The sequence below is a fragment of the Chrysemys picta genome, chromosome 1, assembly GCF_011386835.1.
Source record: "Chrysemys picta bellii isolate R12L10 chromosome 1, ASM1138683v2, whole genome shotgun sequence".
Taxonomy (NCBI): domain Eukaryota; kingdom Metazoa; phylum Chordata; order Testudines; family Emydidae; genus Chrysemys; species Chrysemys picta.
Window position 1 is genome coordinate 90,362,410 of NC_088791.1, and position 13,229 is coordinate 90,375,638.

General features: G+C 41.9%; 1 protein-coding gene across 7 annotated transcripts in view; it reads left to right on the plus strand.

Moving 5' to 3' along the window:
- IFT56 (intraflagellar transport 56) overlaps nucleotides 1–13,229 on the plus strand; it is a 178,142-nt gene that overhangs the window by 153,966 nt on the left and 10,947 nt on the right. For 5 of the 7 annotated variants that reach the window (XM_065562499.1, XM_024109851.3, XM_005293064.5 and 2 more), the window contains 3 exons: nucleotides 4,009–4,097; nucleotides 9,052–9,135; nucleotides 10,700–10,769. In XM_065562499.1, coding sequence (XP_065418571.1) covers nucleotides 4,009–4,097; nucleotides 9,052–9,135; nucleotides 10,700–10,769 — 243 coding nt within the window. Of the gene's footprint in view, nucleotides 1–259; nucleotides 1,113–4,008; nucleotides 4,098–9,051; nucleotides 9,136–10,699; nucleotides 10,770–13,229 lie in introns of those variants that run through there. The other 2 variants (XM_065562530.1, XM_065562521.1) reach the window with 1 other exon arrangement.

Sequence of the window (13,229 nt, forward strand, 5' to 3'; positions counted from 1 at the left end):
GGCAGAACACTGGAGCAAACAGACTTTCATAGTGTGCCCTTGAATTTTTGTATGACCACAATTAGTCAGGGACTCAGCTTGTCTTTTCCCAAGATAGTGCTTATCTAGCAGCACAATATCCTCAAAACAGTGCTGGGGCTTTAGTTTATTACTGACTCCAAGAAAAGAGTATGCTATACTGAATTATAGACACTGCTTCCTGTAGGTTTTCCTCTGGGTGTTTCCCCAAGTACTGATAAGGACCAATTACTTTTCTTAGATGTGATCGGATCATAACCTGAAGTCTTCTTACTTGTTATGGAATTTGTGCCCCTTAATAATGGTGAAAATCTCAGTTCAGTTTTGGACTCTTTCCTACTTCAACTGCCACCAAAGAACAGTGAGGATAATGAACAGGAATGACAAAACTTTCTTGGCAGCTGGCCATGACTGTGGAACTTGCTGCAGGAGATCAGAATGACTGCAAACCTTGTCACCATCAGTGCAGAATGTAAAACTTACTTCTTCCATTTAGCTTTTCCACAATAACAAAAACTGTGTGAGGGAGAGAAACAGATTCTTCTTTAGAATTTGTAAGGCGCTTAGATCTTATAGTGATGGGTGAAGTAAAATTGCCTGAAATAATATGAGTTAGTAAGGTTTGTAATCTTTATGGGGAAAGTGAACTAAGTCTAGTGGAGTATTCAGCCCATCACATAATGATGGATGGGGACATGATGGTATCTCTGGCACATACATATGGAAATAACATACAGGATATTATGGTCTCTAGCCATTAATGGGAAAATAGTCCCGGTCTCCAGCCATTATGTGTTGTATGTTCGGAGTTCATAAACCAGTATATAGAATTTTCGAAGGGATAGTTTGCAGGAAGGGAAAAAGGGGTGTCTGTGGCTATATTCTGAAAGTTCAGTGAGAGGCTGTATTTTACAAATATGGGAAAATGGGTGTTATGAAGAGGAAAAACTAGAATGCTAAGATTAATGCCCCTGTTGACTGTGTCTTGGAAATGTGTAGTATTAGCCTGAGTTGTATGAGATGTATGGATATTACTTTAATAAAATAAAGTAAAAAAAATAAAATGCATTTTTTTAAAAATAACTCTGCGGAGGGGAATGTGCTGGGATAAGGTGATCTCCAACTAGAAAGTGGAAGATGAGTGGGAATTTGGGGGGGGAGGGGGAATAAATCTCAAGAATTTCTTGACCTTTGACCATTCTTTTTTTAATAAATTAATGTTCCATTACCTTGATTAATTTATAAAGAAAATATATTCTTAACTTTTACTCTCCTTAAATATTTATTTATATTTTGTTTGGATCTTGTATAATATAAATTGCTATGGATTTATGAACTGAAATATCTTGCTAGGTGTGTGTGGGGGGCGTTTCTTTCAGGGTCTCTTTGTGCCTTCCATTGCCTTGAGGGGAGTGGAAGAACACTGAGATGTATTTAACTTATTGCCCTTACACATGAAGATGCATGTAGTGATGGGCATACATTTGAGTGAAGGGAAAATTAAACACACAAGCCAATTTGTTTCCAAGTAGGTACTAGAACATAATACATAGTGAAGTGACCTGGGAAGCCAAAGTGTAGAGCAGTGGTCCCCAAACTGTGGGGTGTGCCCTCTCCCAGGGGAACGCAGAGGAACATGCCGGGGGAGGGGCTGGCCAGCCCCCACGAGTGGTGGGGAGGGAGCACCACCCCACTCCGACCTCAGCCCCACAGCTCCACTCCACCCCCAGACCAGCTCTGCCTCCAGTGGCAGCTGCACTCTGCCCCCTGCTCTTTTCCCCAGCCTAGCTCCAGCCCCAGCCCCAACTGCAGCTCCACTCCACCCACCAGCCCAGCTCTGGCCCCTTCTCTGCTCCTAGCCCAGTTCTGGCCCCAGCTGCAACTCCACTTCCTGCCCAGTTCTGCCCTCTTTCCCTCTCTGCCCCCAGGCTAGCTCCGCTTCTAGCCCTAGCTCCTCCCCCAGCCCCAGTTCTGTCCCCAGCTCCGCCTTCAGTCCAAGTTCCTCTGCTGCGGAAGCCATGGCTGTGCAGTAATTGGGGGGGGGGGGGGTAGCACGGACAGATTCCATTACTGGTAAGAGGGGGTGTGACAGGAAAAGTCTGGGCACCACTGTTGTAGAAAAACCACACTAGAGAAATCCTACAAGGAAGGACAATAAGATTGGAGTCTGGCTGTGGATAGAGAAGGGGAGCAAAAACATACCCATTTTCAGTTAGTTTCTTACATTCCCCATTAGTGGACTCTATTTAAACACTTAAGTTGTTGTTTCATTTTTACATTCAACCAAAGTGTGTGTGTGTTTTATACAAAGACATCACACCTAGAAGTGATATTAAGGTGTTAAATTGCAGAGCCATGTGATAACACTTTTGATTGCCTCCTAATCCTCTGTCCACTAGAATAAATCCCCCTGGGATATGGATTAATTTTTCAGGGCCCCCGAACAACTTCAAACTGCTGCTTCATTAAAAAAGCAAAAACAAAACTTTTTTCCTCTCAAATGGGGAATTTTCCATTCCATAACTCTCCTGCCGAAGGCCCAGATAAAACCTTCAGCTAGGGATGGATTTTCTGTGTTTGAAAACTGTCATAATATTGGGGTTAGCTATACATCTACCCCCTTCATGACTTCCTCAAGGGCATACCCTTAGGTCTCAAGCCTCTAGCTGTACCCTTTTTTGGGGCAGGAACCAGTGTTCCTCTCTCTCCAGATCCGAATTTTAGAGCTGCAGTCCCCTTACAATTCACTGTGATGATTATCCCAGCCAGTCTGACTTTATTTCAGCACCTGCAATTCTGCTGTTTCTCAGGGACAATAACAGTTAATCAGTGACCAGTCAGCTTTCACAAAGCATAGTACAATTATTTATGACATAAGCATTACAGAGAAAACACATTATAAAACAATAAACAGCCTACATATGTGCTAAACTTACCAGCTATTTCCATCATCCACATGAAATCCTGATCGGTCCATAAATAAATGTGTCAGTTCTTTGTTGCAGAATGGGGCTGTCCTGAGTAAAATCAAGCTGACTCTGTACAATTTGGGGCTTTTGTCTTTCAGACCTCCTGAATCAGGTAATTTAAATCAATGCTACTTCTCCCAAGGGATGTAGCTTCACCTGTCTGGATATCTGCATAAGCAGCATTGGGAATTTGCATTAATTATTAACATCCCTCCTCTAAGTGATTCCAGATTACATAGGAACCCCACCCAGTGAACCAGGAACACAGAAATACACATGACGCTTATTGATACAATAGTCAATGAATATCCCCTGGGTCCATAACCTTTGGCTCATCTCAATACATGAGATATTGAGGTTTCCACACTTCCAGGGTCTCACATCTGTCACAAAAATGCCACATCTTCCAATCCTGTTATCTCTTGACCCTGCAGGACAAGAAATGGAAGCTATATACCCATATACTAAGTAGTGTTGCCTGGTGGATAGAGTACTGGACTGGGACTCGAGATGTGGGTTCTATTGGTGGCTCTGCCACTGGTTGTCTGAGTGACCTTGAGCAAATTACCTCATCTTTCTTTGCCTAATTATTCCCCATCTGTAAAATGGGAATAATGATACTGACCTTCCTTTGTAAAATGCTTTGAGATCTACTGATGAAAAGTGCCGTATAAGAGTACTGTGTTGTTAGTATACCATTGTGAAGGGAGATTAACAGTTTTCCAGTGGGACATGGCAAGGCCTGGTATGGAGTCCAATATAAAGGACTTGATATATGTGAACTTTTTAGGTTTAGAGAAGTTATTTTGGGAAACAATCTTGCATTATCTGTGGAGCAGAATAGGGAAGGATGACCAGATGAACCAATAGCTCTTCTTCATCTGTGGTGTAGCCCCTTGTCTGAAAGAGGCAGGTTATACTTTATTCTATGACTTTGTTGGCAATTTGGGAGGCAGATATCCAAGTTAATTTTCCACCACCACCCAATTTTAAATATCGGCCTTTTCCTCTCATGCCTTAGATACAATCCCAGGGAGACAGTGCATGGCCTCCTGCTTCTTTCTGCTCAGACAATTTGATGATGTCCTGATTTACCTCAACTCAGTCAAGGTCAGTAGAGCACCTTAACTACTGCTGTGTTTACCAGCTTTTTCTGGTAAGAGCTTTTTCTCTCAGGCCTTTGTGTGCATAATTCCCATTGAGCGAAGAAGAGATCTTACTTATCTGGGGTGGGAAACTTTCATTGGGTGCCTGATCTTTTTTTCTATCTTTTCTTTCTTTTGTTGTTGTTGGAGAAGTGAAAACAATGGCACATTCTTGTATATAATATTGATATACATAATATCAAGAGGTTTATCTTCAGCTGCAAACCAGCGTTCTCTACTTGCTCAGTGACAGGAGCTGCCTGCCTTCCTAACTCAACCAACAGAGGGAACTAATATATGCATGGAAAAGCCTGACCTTGTAGCCTTTGATTAATTTAGCGTGCAAATTGCACAAGTCACTAATAACAGGTTATTTTGCTCAAGCGGCTACACAAATTTATTAAAGGAGATGAGATTGGTGAATCACACACACAGACACGAGGACTTTATTTAGTACTTAAATACATACAGGTATAATAGCAATAATAGAAAAGCAAAATAAGTATAGCAGAACAATCCCCTGCATTATGCATTCTCACAACCATATGGAGACAATCAGAAGTATTAGAGGATGGAAGGAAAAGTCAGTGGAGAACATCAGAAGTGAAGTATGACAATCTAAACTTCCACATCCTGTCATGCTGATATGCCCACTGGGGTCGGTCTGACAACCTTTTCATACCCTTTTTCCTTACATCCCCCATGCATCCGGTAACCATATTTAGATTGCCTATCAGCTCCTGTCCATGTGTGGCTTTCGGGGAAACCATAATTGGGGTTCTGATTGCTGACATAAGCTATTTATGTCAATACATTTCCCAATATTTCCAGCACATTAATGTGGTTAACCTGATGGTTACATATACCAAAAATCCCCTAAAAATCTGTTATTTCAAGCTTAAACTCCTCTTTTGTGGTTTGTTTATCACAAGATGCCTATTACTAAATCTTATAACCTTAGGTCAAGCACTTTAGGCTAACTATCTAGGCCTCCTACTTTTGCAGAGCCTATAACACACATTTTTACATTTGTTTTCCCTACTTACATTACATCTTCAATTATTTTTATCATCAACATCTTTACACATTTTAACTTTCCCTTACGTATAGGCTATAATTTGATTTAAAACGTAAACCTTCCAAGAGCAAATCAGGGGTCAAGGGTGAATAACCTATCCCATCCAGCACAGTGCAGTATTGCACACACACACATACTTACATTTGTCTGTCATTTGCATGCCTGAAGGAGCAGCTTCCTGAGCTCAGTTGGTGAAGAGATTCTGATTTGCACATGAGCAGATCTTTCCTGGGCCACCCACTAGAGGACACCAGTGTACACAGGTGCACACACACACCCTCCCCTATTCCTTTGATCATTCCCTTGGAATATGTACAAACAGTTCCTGTAGTTTATTTTATATTATTTATATTATCTCAGTATAATATAGCAGAGTTCGAAGTAACTTTGGAAATGGGAAGTAGATGAGAAGGAAAGCAGATTAGAAATTAAACATGCAGATGAGATGACTAAAATATAGGCACTAGATCATGAAGCTGACAAACAATGACTGTTGGATTAAAGGGCAGCTAAGGAGTGCCAGAGAAATAGGGTGCTGAACAAAGCCAGTTCCAGAAGTCTAGGATAACCCAGCCTATGAGTGCTTGAACATTCCCTGCTGACTAAGGCCTGGTGCCAGTTGGCACCAGGCCCCTCCATACGTTCCAAATCAAGGGTGATTAGGTTTACCCCTTGTATGCCATGCATTGCCAGTGCTTTCAAGCATAAAGAGCTCACAAAAGAATCTAATATGTCCATACTTGCAGATGAAAGATGTGTCCCTAGGCATGGCTAAACATTAACAAGGGTGGGTAAGGGAATAGTACTTTGATGGTCCCAAACTAAGCAGCCAATGATCTTTTAGGTCCTCTCAGCCCTACAACTTTTATCCATGATTTTGTAAACACTTAGAGGCCAGAGTAGTTTAACTGGATACATGTAACAGGACACATTTTTTTGCTCGAAGAGCCTTGTTTGTACATCTTCACTTACTATGCTATCTAACTATGTTTATCAGTGCATTCTGGGAAAATCTGGGCAACTACCCTGTAGTGCCTCCACAAGTAATAGACTGGGCTGAGGGCATACAAACAAAGCAATTTCAGCAGCATGTGGAACAATGCACTCTGGGACGTCATATCAGAGAGCCTGGAGGAAGGAGGGCAGGTTAAACTGGTTATATGAATATAACTAGAGCATCCACTTCACTCTGTAAAAAGGAGTGCTGAACTGGATAAAGGAAGCCAACCATTTGCCTAAACTCTGAGACTTGGTCTACTCCAGAAAAATGTGGTATGCTAATAACCACTTGCCCCTCCCACCTTCTCATTGTCCCCCAAGAATGCATGAAACACATCACATGTCTGCACATATACCTGTTTCCGATGGCATGCAAGTGATCATAATGCTGTTTCGATTAGATATGCTTCAAGCAAAATTAACAGGGCTGCCCAGAGGATTCAGGGGGCCTGGGGCAAAGCAATTTTGGGGGCCCCTTCCATAAAAAAAAGTTGCAATACTATAGAATACTATATTCTCGTGGGGGCCTCTGTGGGGCCTGTGGCAAATTGCCCCACTTGCCCCTCCCCTCCCCCTGGGCGGCCCTGAAAATTAACCACCATGTGGTCCACCTCTGTCAGTCTCCTCTAGTGCAGTGCCAATGTGCTCATCAAGAGCAAATAAAATTAGGATGCATAAGGAATGGGAAACAGATTAATACAGAAAAGATGGTGCCAATATATACATTGGTGGTACGCCCTCAATTGAAATACTGTTCAGTTCTGGTCACTCCAGGGGGACATCAGAATTAGAGAGGGTTCAGAGAAAGGTAATGAGAATGATTAGGGACATGAAAAAATTCTCATATGAAGAGAGATTGAAAAAGTTTGAAACTGTAGGCTTTAGAGAAAAAAAGAATAAAAGGAGACAGGAGAAAAGTATACAAAATAATGATACAAAGAAGGTAGATCGTGAACTTCTATTCACTCTCTCAGAGGACAAGAACAAGGAGAGTCAGTGGAATTGTGGCAAATTCAAAACGGATCATTTCGAAGGAAATATATTTTTCAGATAAGACACAATTAACCTGTGGAATTTATTGCCACCAGATGATATTGAGGCCAACCTCTTAGCAGGATTCAAAAAGATTGGACATTTTATATACCCACTAGACTATCCAGAGTTATAGCAATAAATATTTTAAAAATCTTTTTGAAGGGATACACACCCTTATACTTGAGAGTATAAGGTGACTTCTAAACTGCGGGGATTGGAAGGAACTGTTCCCTGGAGTAGGCTATCCCATACTGCCTACTGCAGGGTTTTTTGCACCTTCCTCTGAAGCAGCTGGTACTGGCCATTCTCTAAACCAGGATGCAGGCTAGATGGACCACTGGTCTAAGCCAGGCTGGCAACTCCTATATTCCTATAGCCCTAATGGTACAAATAGTTCTCCCACTACTTCCTATCAGTCAGGTCTTAGGTGGCCTGCCCAGTATGGTTTATGCTTTGTAGCACAGAGGCCAATTTTGATGGAAGCCACTTAGGTTTACAAGTAGAGCTGAGAACACTATGGAACTCATTTGCATTATATTCCCCCAGTAATCATCTTTATTAGTGATTGAGTTAAAACTGCATGTCTCAAAGGACGCCTTGCTATGAGTGTGCCAATCGGTCTGAGGGCAACATTCTGGCACTGGTGACCATCTGGGGAGATGAGATAATCCAGGCCAAGATGAGTCCTGGTCATAAGGAACACGTTAGTGTACAACTGAGTGTCTGAACAGCTAGCTGAGATGTACATTACTCAGAACAGCACGCGGTGTTATGAAAAGATCAAGGGACTTAAGGTCCAGTTCTACAAGACCCAAGATAACAATAGTAAGTCTAGTGCAGGATAGAAAATGTGCCTGTTCTGCAACCAGAAGGGCATGGCTACTCTGAATTCACAGCAGCATTAGTACTTACACAAGGTCTGTTCCCCCCCAATTTATGTTCACTTCTGTAGTGCAGATACACCCTAACTGGGGTGAAATGCTGTTAGCTGACCCTAGTTGCTGTCAGAGTTTTTAATCGTGCATATAGCTGACCATGTCGATAACTGATAACAGACTCTCTTAAAAGCTGTATAATGGACGTGGCCTTATTTGTGCTGATTCCCACAGCATAAAGAATTTTGAGATGTAAAGTCACAGGAAGGGTAGCACTGAAATTCTCTGGCATCCAGTGCTGAAGGACTTAGAAGTGAACTTTGAGTGAGAAGCCTGGTTGTATTTGTACAAAAGGAAGTGGTGATGCAGAGAAGCTAGCTTCTTGCTTACCAAGTTTCCCTAACCCTGGGACTTGTTCTAACCCTGACAAAACCATTGTTGAGGGAGAATACTCAGCACAGTATTATGATTCTGAATGTCACCTAGCTAGCCTCACAAAGCAAGAGAGCCCCACTGCTCACTCTTTTAAACCACTGGAGAGTCAGAGCTACCCGTTCACCAGCCCAGATTTTAAGGTGTTGGGGAAATATGAGGGGTCATGGAGGAAGTGGCCACAGCTTCATAGCAGGTCTTAGCATGCCCAGAATGAAAGCCAAACCCAACAAAAGCAGCCACCCTGTAATTTTTGGCTTGGAACATTCTCCAAACCAACCATGATTAATACCCAGGAATGTTTCAGTTTTGATTGTAATCACATAGTCAGGATGGAAAGCCCCTCCATAATTCTTTAGCCACTGTTTGTAAATGCCTAATGTTTACAGTGTATCATTTGGGTTTTTTTCCAATTGTCTGCTATAGGCTGACTCAGATTTTTGGTCTTTATTTTTAATGTTGTACACCATGGTTTTCTGTCTGGCTGGCTTATTTTCCAGAGTTATTTCTACAATGATGACACTTTTAACTTTAACTACGCCCAAGCCAAAGCTGCCACTGGCAATACCAGCGAGGGTGAGGAGGTATGTATATGCTTTCTTAAAAAAAAACAATGGAATTATTTCCTACGTAACCCCACCACCACCCCCGCCCCACACACACACTTTCTGATTCTGCATATTGTGTGGAAATGGAGCTGCTGCTTCCTGCAGGAATTGAGATATATATCTTGCTTTCAGTGAACCTTATTCAGGGGGGTCGGAATCCTGGTAACCTCACACGATTGGGTATGTGGGGATCATGCTGTGAGTGCAGCATTCCAAGCTATCTCTAACTGATCAAGGAATGCTCTCTTGATCAGTGTTCTGTATACTGTGCCTGAGATCACAGGCATACTTTGGGCTTGTAGGGATCACTGAGCAACAGAGACCGGATAGATGAGAGCTTTAGGCGTCCCCCTTGGAGGTTTGTGAGAAACAAACTTTCTTCCCCTGGGAGGAGGAAAGCAAGAGGAAATGCTCCCCATCCTATTCAGCAGCATCCATTAGTACTTAAGGAGGTTCATTTCTCCCCAAACATAGCTTTGGGGGGGGGGGGCATCTGATGTTGAATTATCCCTGAAATGCACAAAAGCAATTGGCTGTTGGGAAGAAAGAAGAGAGATTTCCCACAAGGGTTAAAAAAAATCAGAGGACAGACCAAAAAAACCCCCAAACCCAAGTGATTTTATTTTAAGCAAATCATGTGATTTTTATAGACCAACAAAAATTGAAATGGTTTTCTTTTGAGTTTTAAATTTGAGTCCCAGGAGCAATATGGTGACAGGTTTTTCCTGAAAGACTGCTAGAGTTGACGCAGGTAATGCACTGTCTATACTAGAACTGTGTTGCTGGAAGAACGTAGACTTTAGCTTTGCGTTGTTGGGGGGTTGTTATTACATTGATGTTGGTGGGTACCTGCGTCAAGTGTGGTGTGGATAGATGCAAAACAAGTCAATTTAGGTCAACCTAACATTGTAGTGTAGACCAGGCCTCAGGAACTCAACAAAATCATCCCAGCCCTCCTTAGATGTGGAATGACTGTAACGCCACTATATGTTGTAAAAAGCTAGTATTTTGACACAGAGCCTTGATAAAACTAATGGTTAAGGACTGTTATTGCTAGTCCAGGAATGCTCTGTTACATACAATATGTGGCAGAGGGGTGGGAAGGAATCATCATCACAGTGAGACTTCTGGTATTTTAGAAAGACACTGATTTCATTTTTTGCACTGCATTCTAAATTAATGCATTCTCAGTTGTTGCCTATGCAAACTAGTCTCTTCTCTCAGCCCCCGTCTTCCTTTATGGCTGGCTTACTATGTACCAACACCCGCTGGCAGCTGTTCAAGTGAGGCCACACCATAGTTTGGCATTTTAGAGCTCCAGATAATACCATGATAAATGTTGTACTGTTTGAATTCCCCACTTACCAGACACAGAGAGATGCCCCTATGGATTACAATTTCACACCCTAACTCTTCCCATCAAGCTGTTGTTGAGTATTCTCCAGCCTGTGCCTTGGCTACATATTGGAACAAGGACGTGGTCTACTGTGTATATGGGAGAGCAGATGCACATAATTTTCTTTTTCCATCTTTCCTGCAGGTGTTCCTCTTGATCCAGAGTGAGAAGATAAAGAATGATTATGTTTACCTTAGCTGGCTGGCTCGTTGCTGTGAGTCACTTTTCTTGCAAGATTGCAGGGTGTGGATCCTCCTGTTTTGCATTAGTGTTGCCAATCCACCTTCCCTAATAGTTTTTAATGTTGTGGGTGGATTTAGTACTTATGAAAGTGAAGTGCAAATAGCACTGGCTCTAGCAAGCTGTAGTGCGAGCAAGTATTGTGCAAGCAGTATATCTTTGGCTGCATAACCACTCTTATTTCAGTTCTGGCCCAACACAGCTCTGCCAATGCACCTCCTTTCTGACCTATAGGACCTCATTCTTCCAAGTCTAGGACATTTGTCTGAGCAGAGATTGCCAATTATAATAGATTACATTAATTGCTATTAAATTAATATTGGTTTGCTCTAGTTTTTACAAAATCCTTCTCATGGAAAGGTGCTAATATACAAGTGATGTATAATATAAAACCTTAGAGGAATAGGAATAGGAAGAGGTGAGAGGAAGGGAAAGATAGTCTAGTGGATAGGGCACCAACCTAGCAGTCGGGGCCTGGGTTCAATTCTACAGACTTCCTCTGTGATCTTGGATAAGTCACTTACACTTGTGCCTCAGTTCCCCATCTATAAAATGGGGACAGTAGTTCCCTAATTCAAAGGGGATGCTGTGAAGATAAAATCCATTAGTGACTGTGCAATGCTCAACTACCTTGGTGAAGAAGACCATAGAATATCTAGATCGATAAAGAACATGGTGGCTGTTACTGTGATGATTGCTTGCCAATGTCACTTACTTTAGGTGACATTTTGTCAATTTGAGAGCACATGGGCAGTACCACTGTTTCAGAGCAGAGTACCACAGAGGTGGCCTTTGCTACAGGCTTGTGCAGCTCAAATCTGGAGACTTTTCCTGAAGCAACTCTTTCCTTGTAGCCTCAGCACAACAGTAAGAATGTCCATTAGACTGCCCTTCTCCCACCCCAATGACTTCCAGAGCAGCAACAGTAGCTTCATTATGCTGTGTTGGAGGTAGAGTCATCATCTATGCTATGCCCTTCCCAGACAGACACATTGACCAACCATCCCTGATTCTGCTTGGGGACCTCACAGTTTCTACTTCATTAATCCATAAGCCTAGAATATTTGTTTATTGTGAATTTTATGTTTTGACATTTACCCATTGTGACTGGGGTCCCAGGGGAGCCACACTGAGGTTACTCAATTAGGGCAAGTGGTAAAGAATGGGGCAGACAATCCCCAAAGCTGGTGGATATTCCAGTACCAAGCCAACACAAAACAGCTTCTATAATACCTTACTGGTTACCAAGAAACCAAAACACAGTTCCCTTAAAGCAACCCAGCCTTGTGCTTCCACCCAGATACCCAAGTCAGATATGAGAATTACTGAAAATCTTATTCATCATAGAAGAAAGTTCTACCAATCCCAAAGGATCAGACACATTACCTCTCAGGTTAAGGAATATCTCAGATCTTACCCAAATACATGCTTACAGACAATTCTGATTAACTAAACTAGAATTTATTAAAAAAGAAAAGAGAGAGAGTATTAGTTAAAAGCTCAGTATACATACAGACTTGAGTACAGTTCTGAGATCAGTTTTATAGTAGAGATGGTAAGTTTTATAGTTGCAAAGAGTTCTTTCAGAATTAGTCCATAGGTTATAGTCCAACATTCATATTCAGGGTGATCCAGGTGGGACTGGAGATCTGTGTCTTACAATTGAAACTTCCCCTGCATAAAGCATCAAGCAGATCTGAGATAAAAAGGATCAGGACCCAAGGGTTTTTTATACAGTTTCATGTCTTCTCTTGACAGCTCGGAGTTCTTAGGTGAACAATAGGCAATCATCGAGACTTTGAAGTAGACTTATTTCCTAAGCATCACCGGTAACTAGCTACAGGGATTAACATAAGGCAATTACCTGTTTTCCACCATTCGCAGGTGATTTGCTATACATTTCAAAGAGAGATCAATACAGTGATATCACTATATTTACAGTTCATTTAAATGTTAAGATCTTCTTTTGATCTCAATTAATAGAATACAGCAAAGACAGGAACCGTTTGGTTACATTGTTAACCTCTAACAATATACAGGTCTGTCTCATCTTATGCAGGGGTTCCGTCCTGCAGTTAGCGCGTAAAGCGAAAACTGCGTATAGCCAAAACCCCATTGAGTTTAATAGCGGGCGAAATCGCCCACACTACAGGTATAGTATTAAAACTGTTGTTTTTCTCTTTTTTTGTTTTGTTTTTTTGTTTTTGCCGACCGCGTAAAGTTGAAATCGCGCATGTTAAATGCACGTAAGATGCAACAGACCTGTATATGTTAACACACGAAAACACAATCGTTATCTACCAATATGTCCCTAAAGGTTGAATTTGGGTCATTTATCCTGCAGGATGCTTATCCCTTTCTGGCCATGTGTCACACCCATGGATAAAGTTTTACCTGATGGGAGAACCCAAGATGCAGAATGAAATGGTGGTGC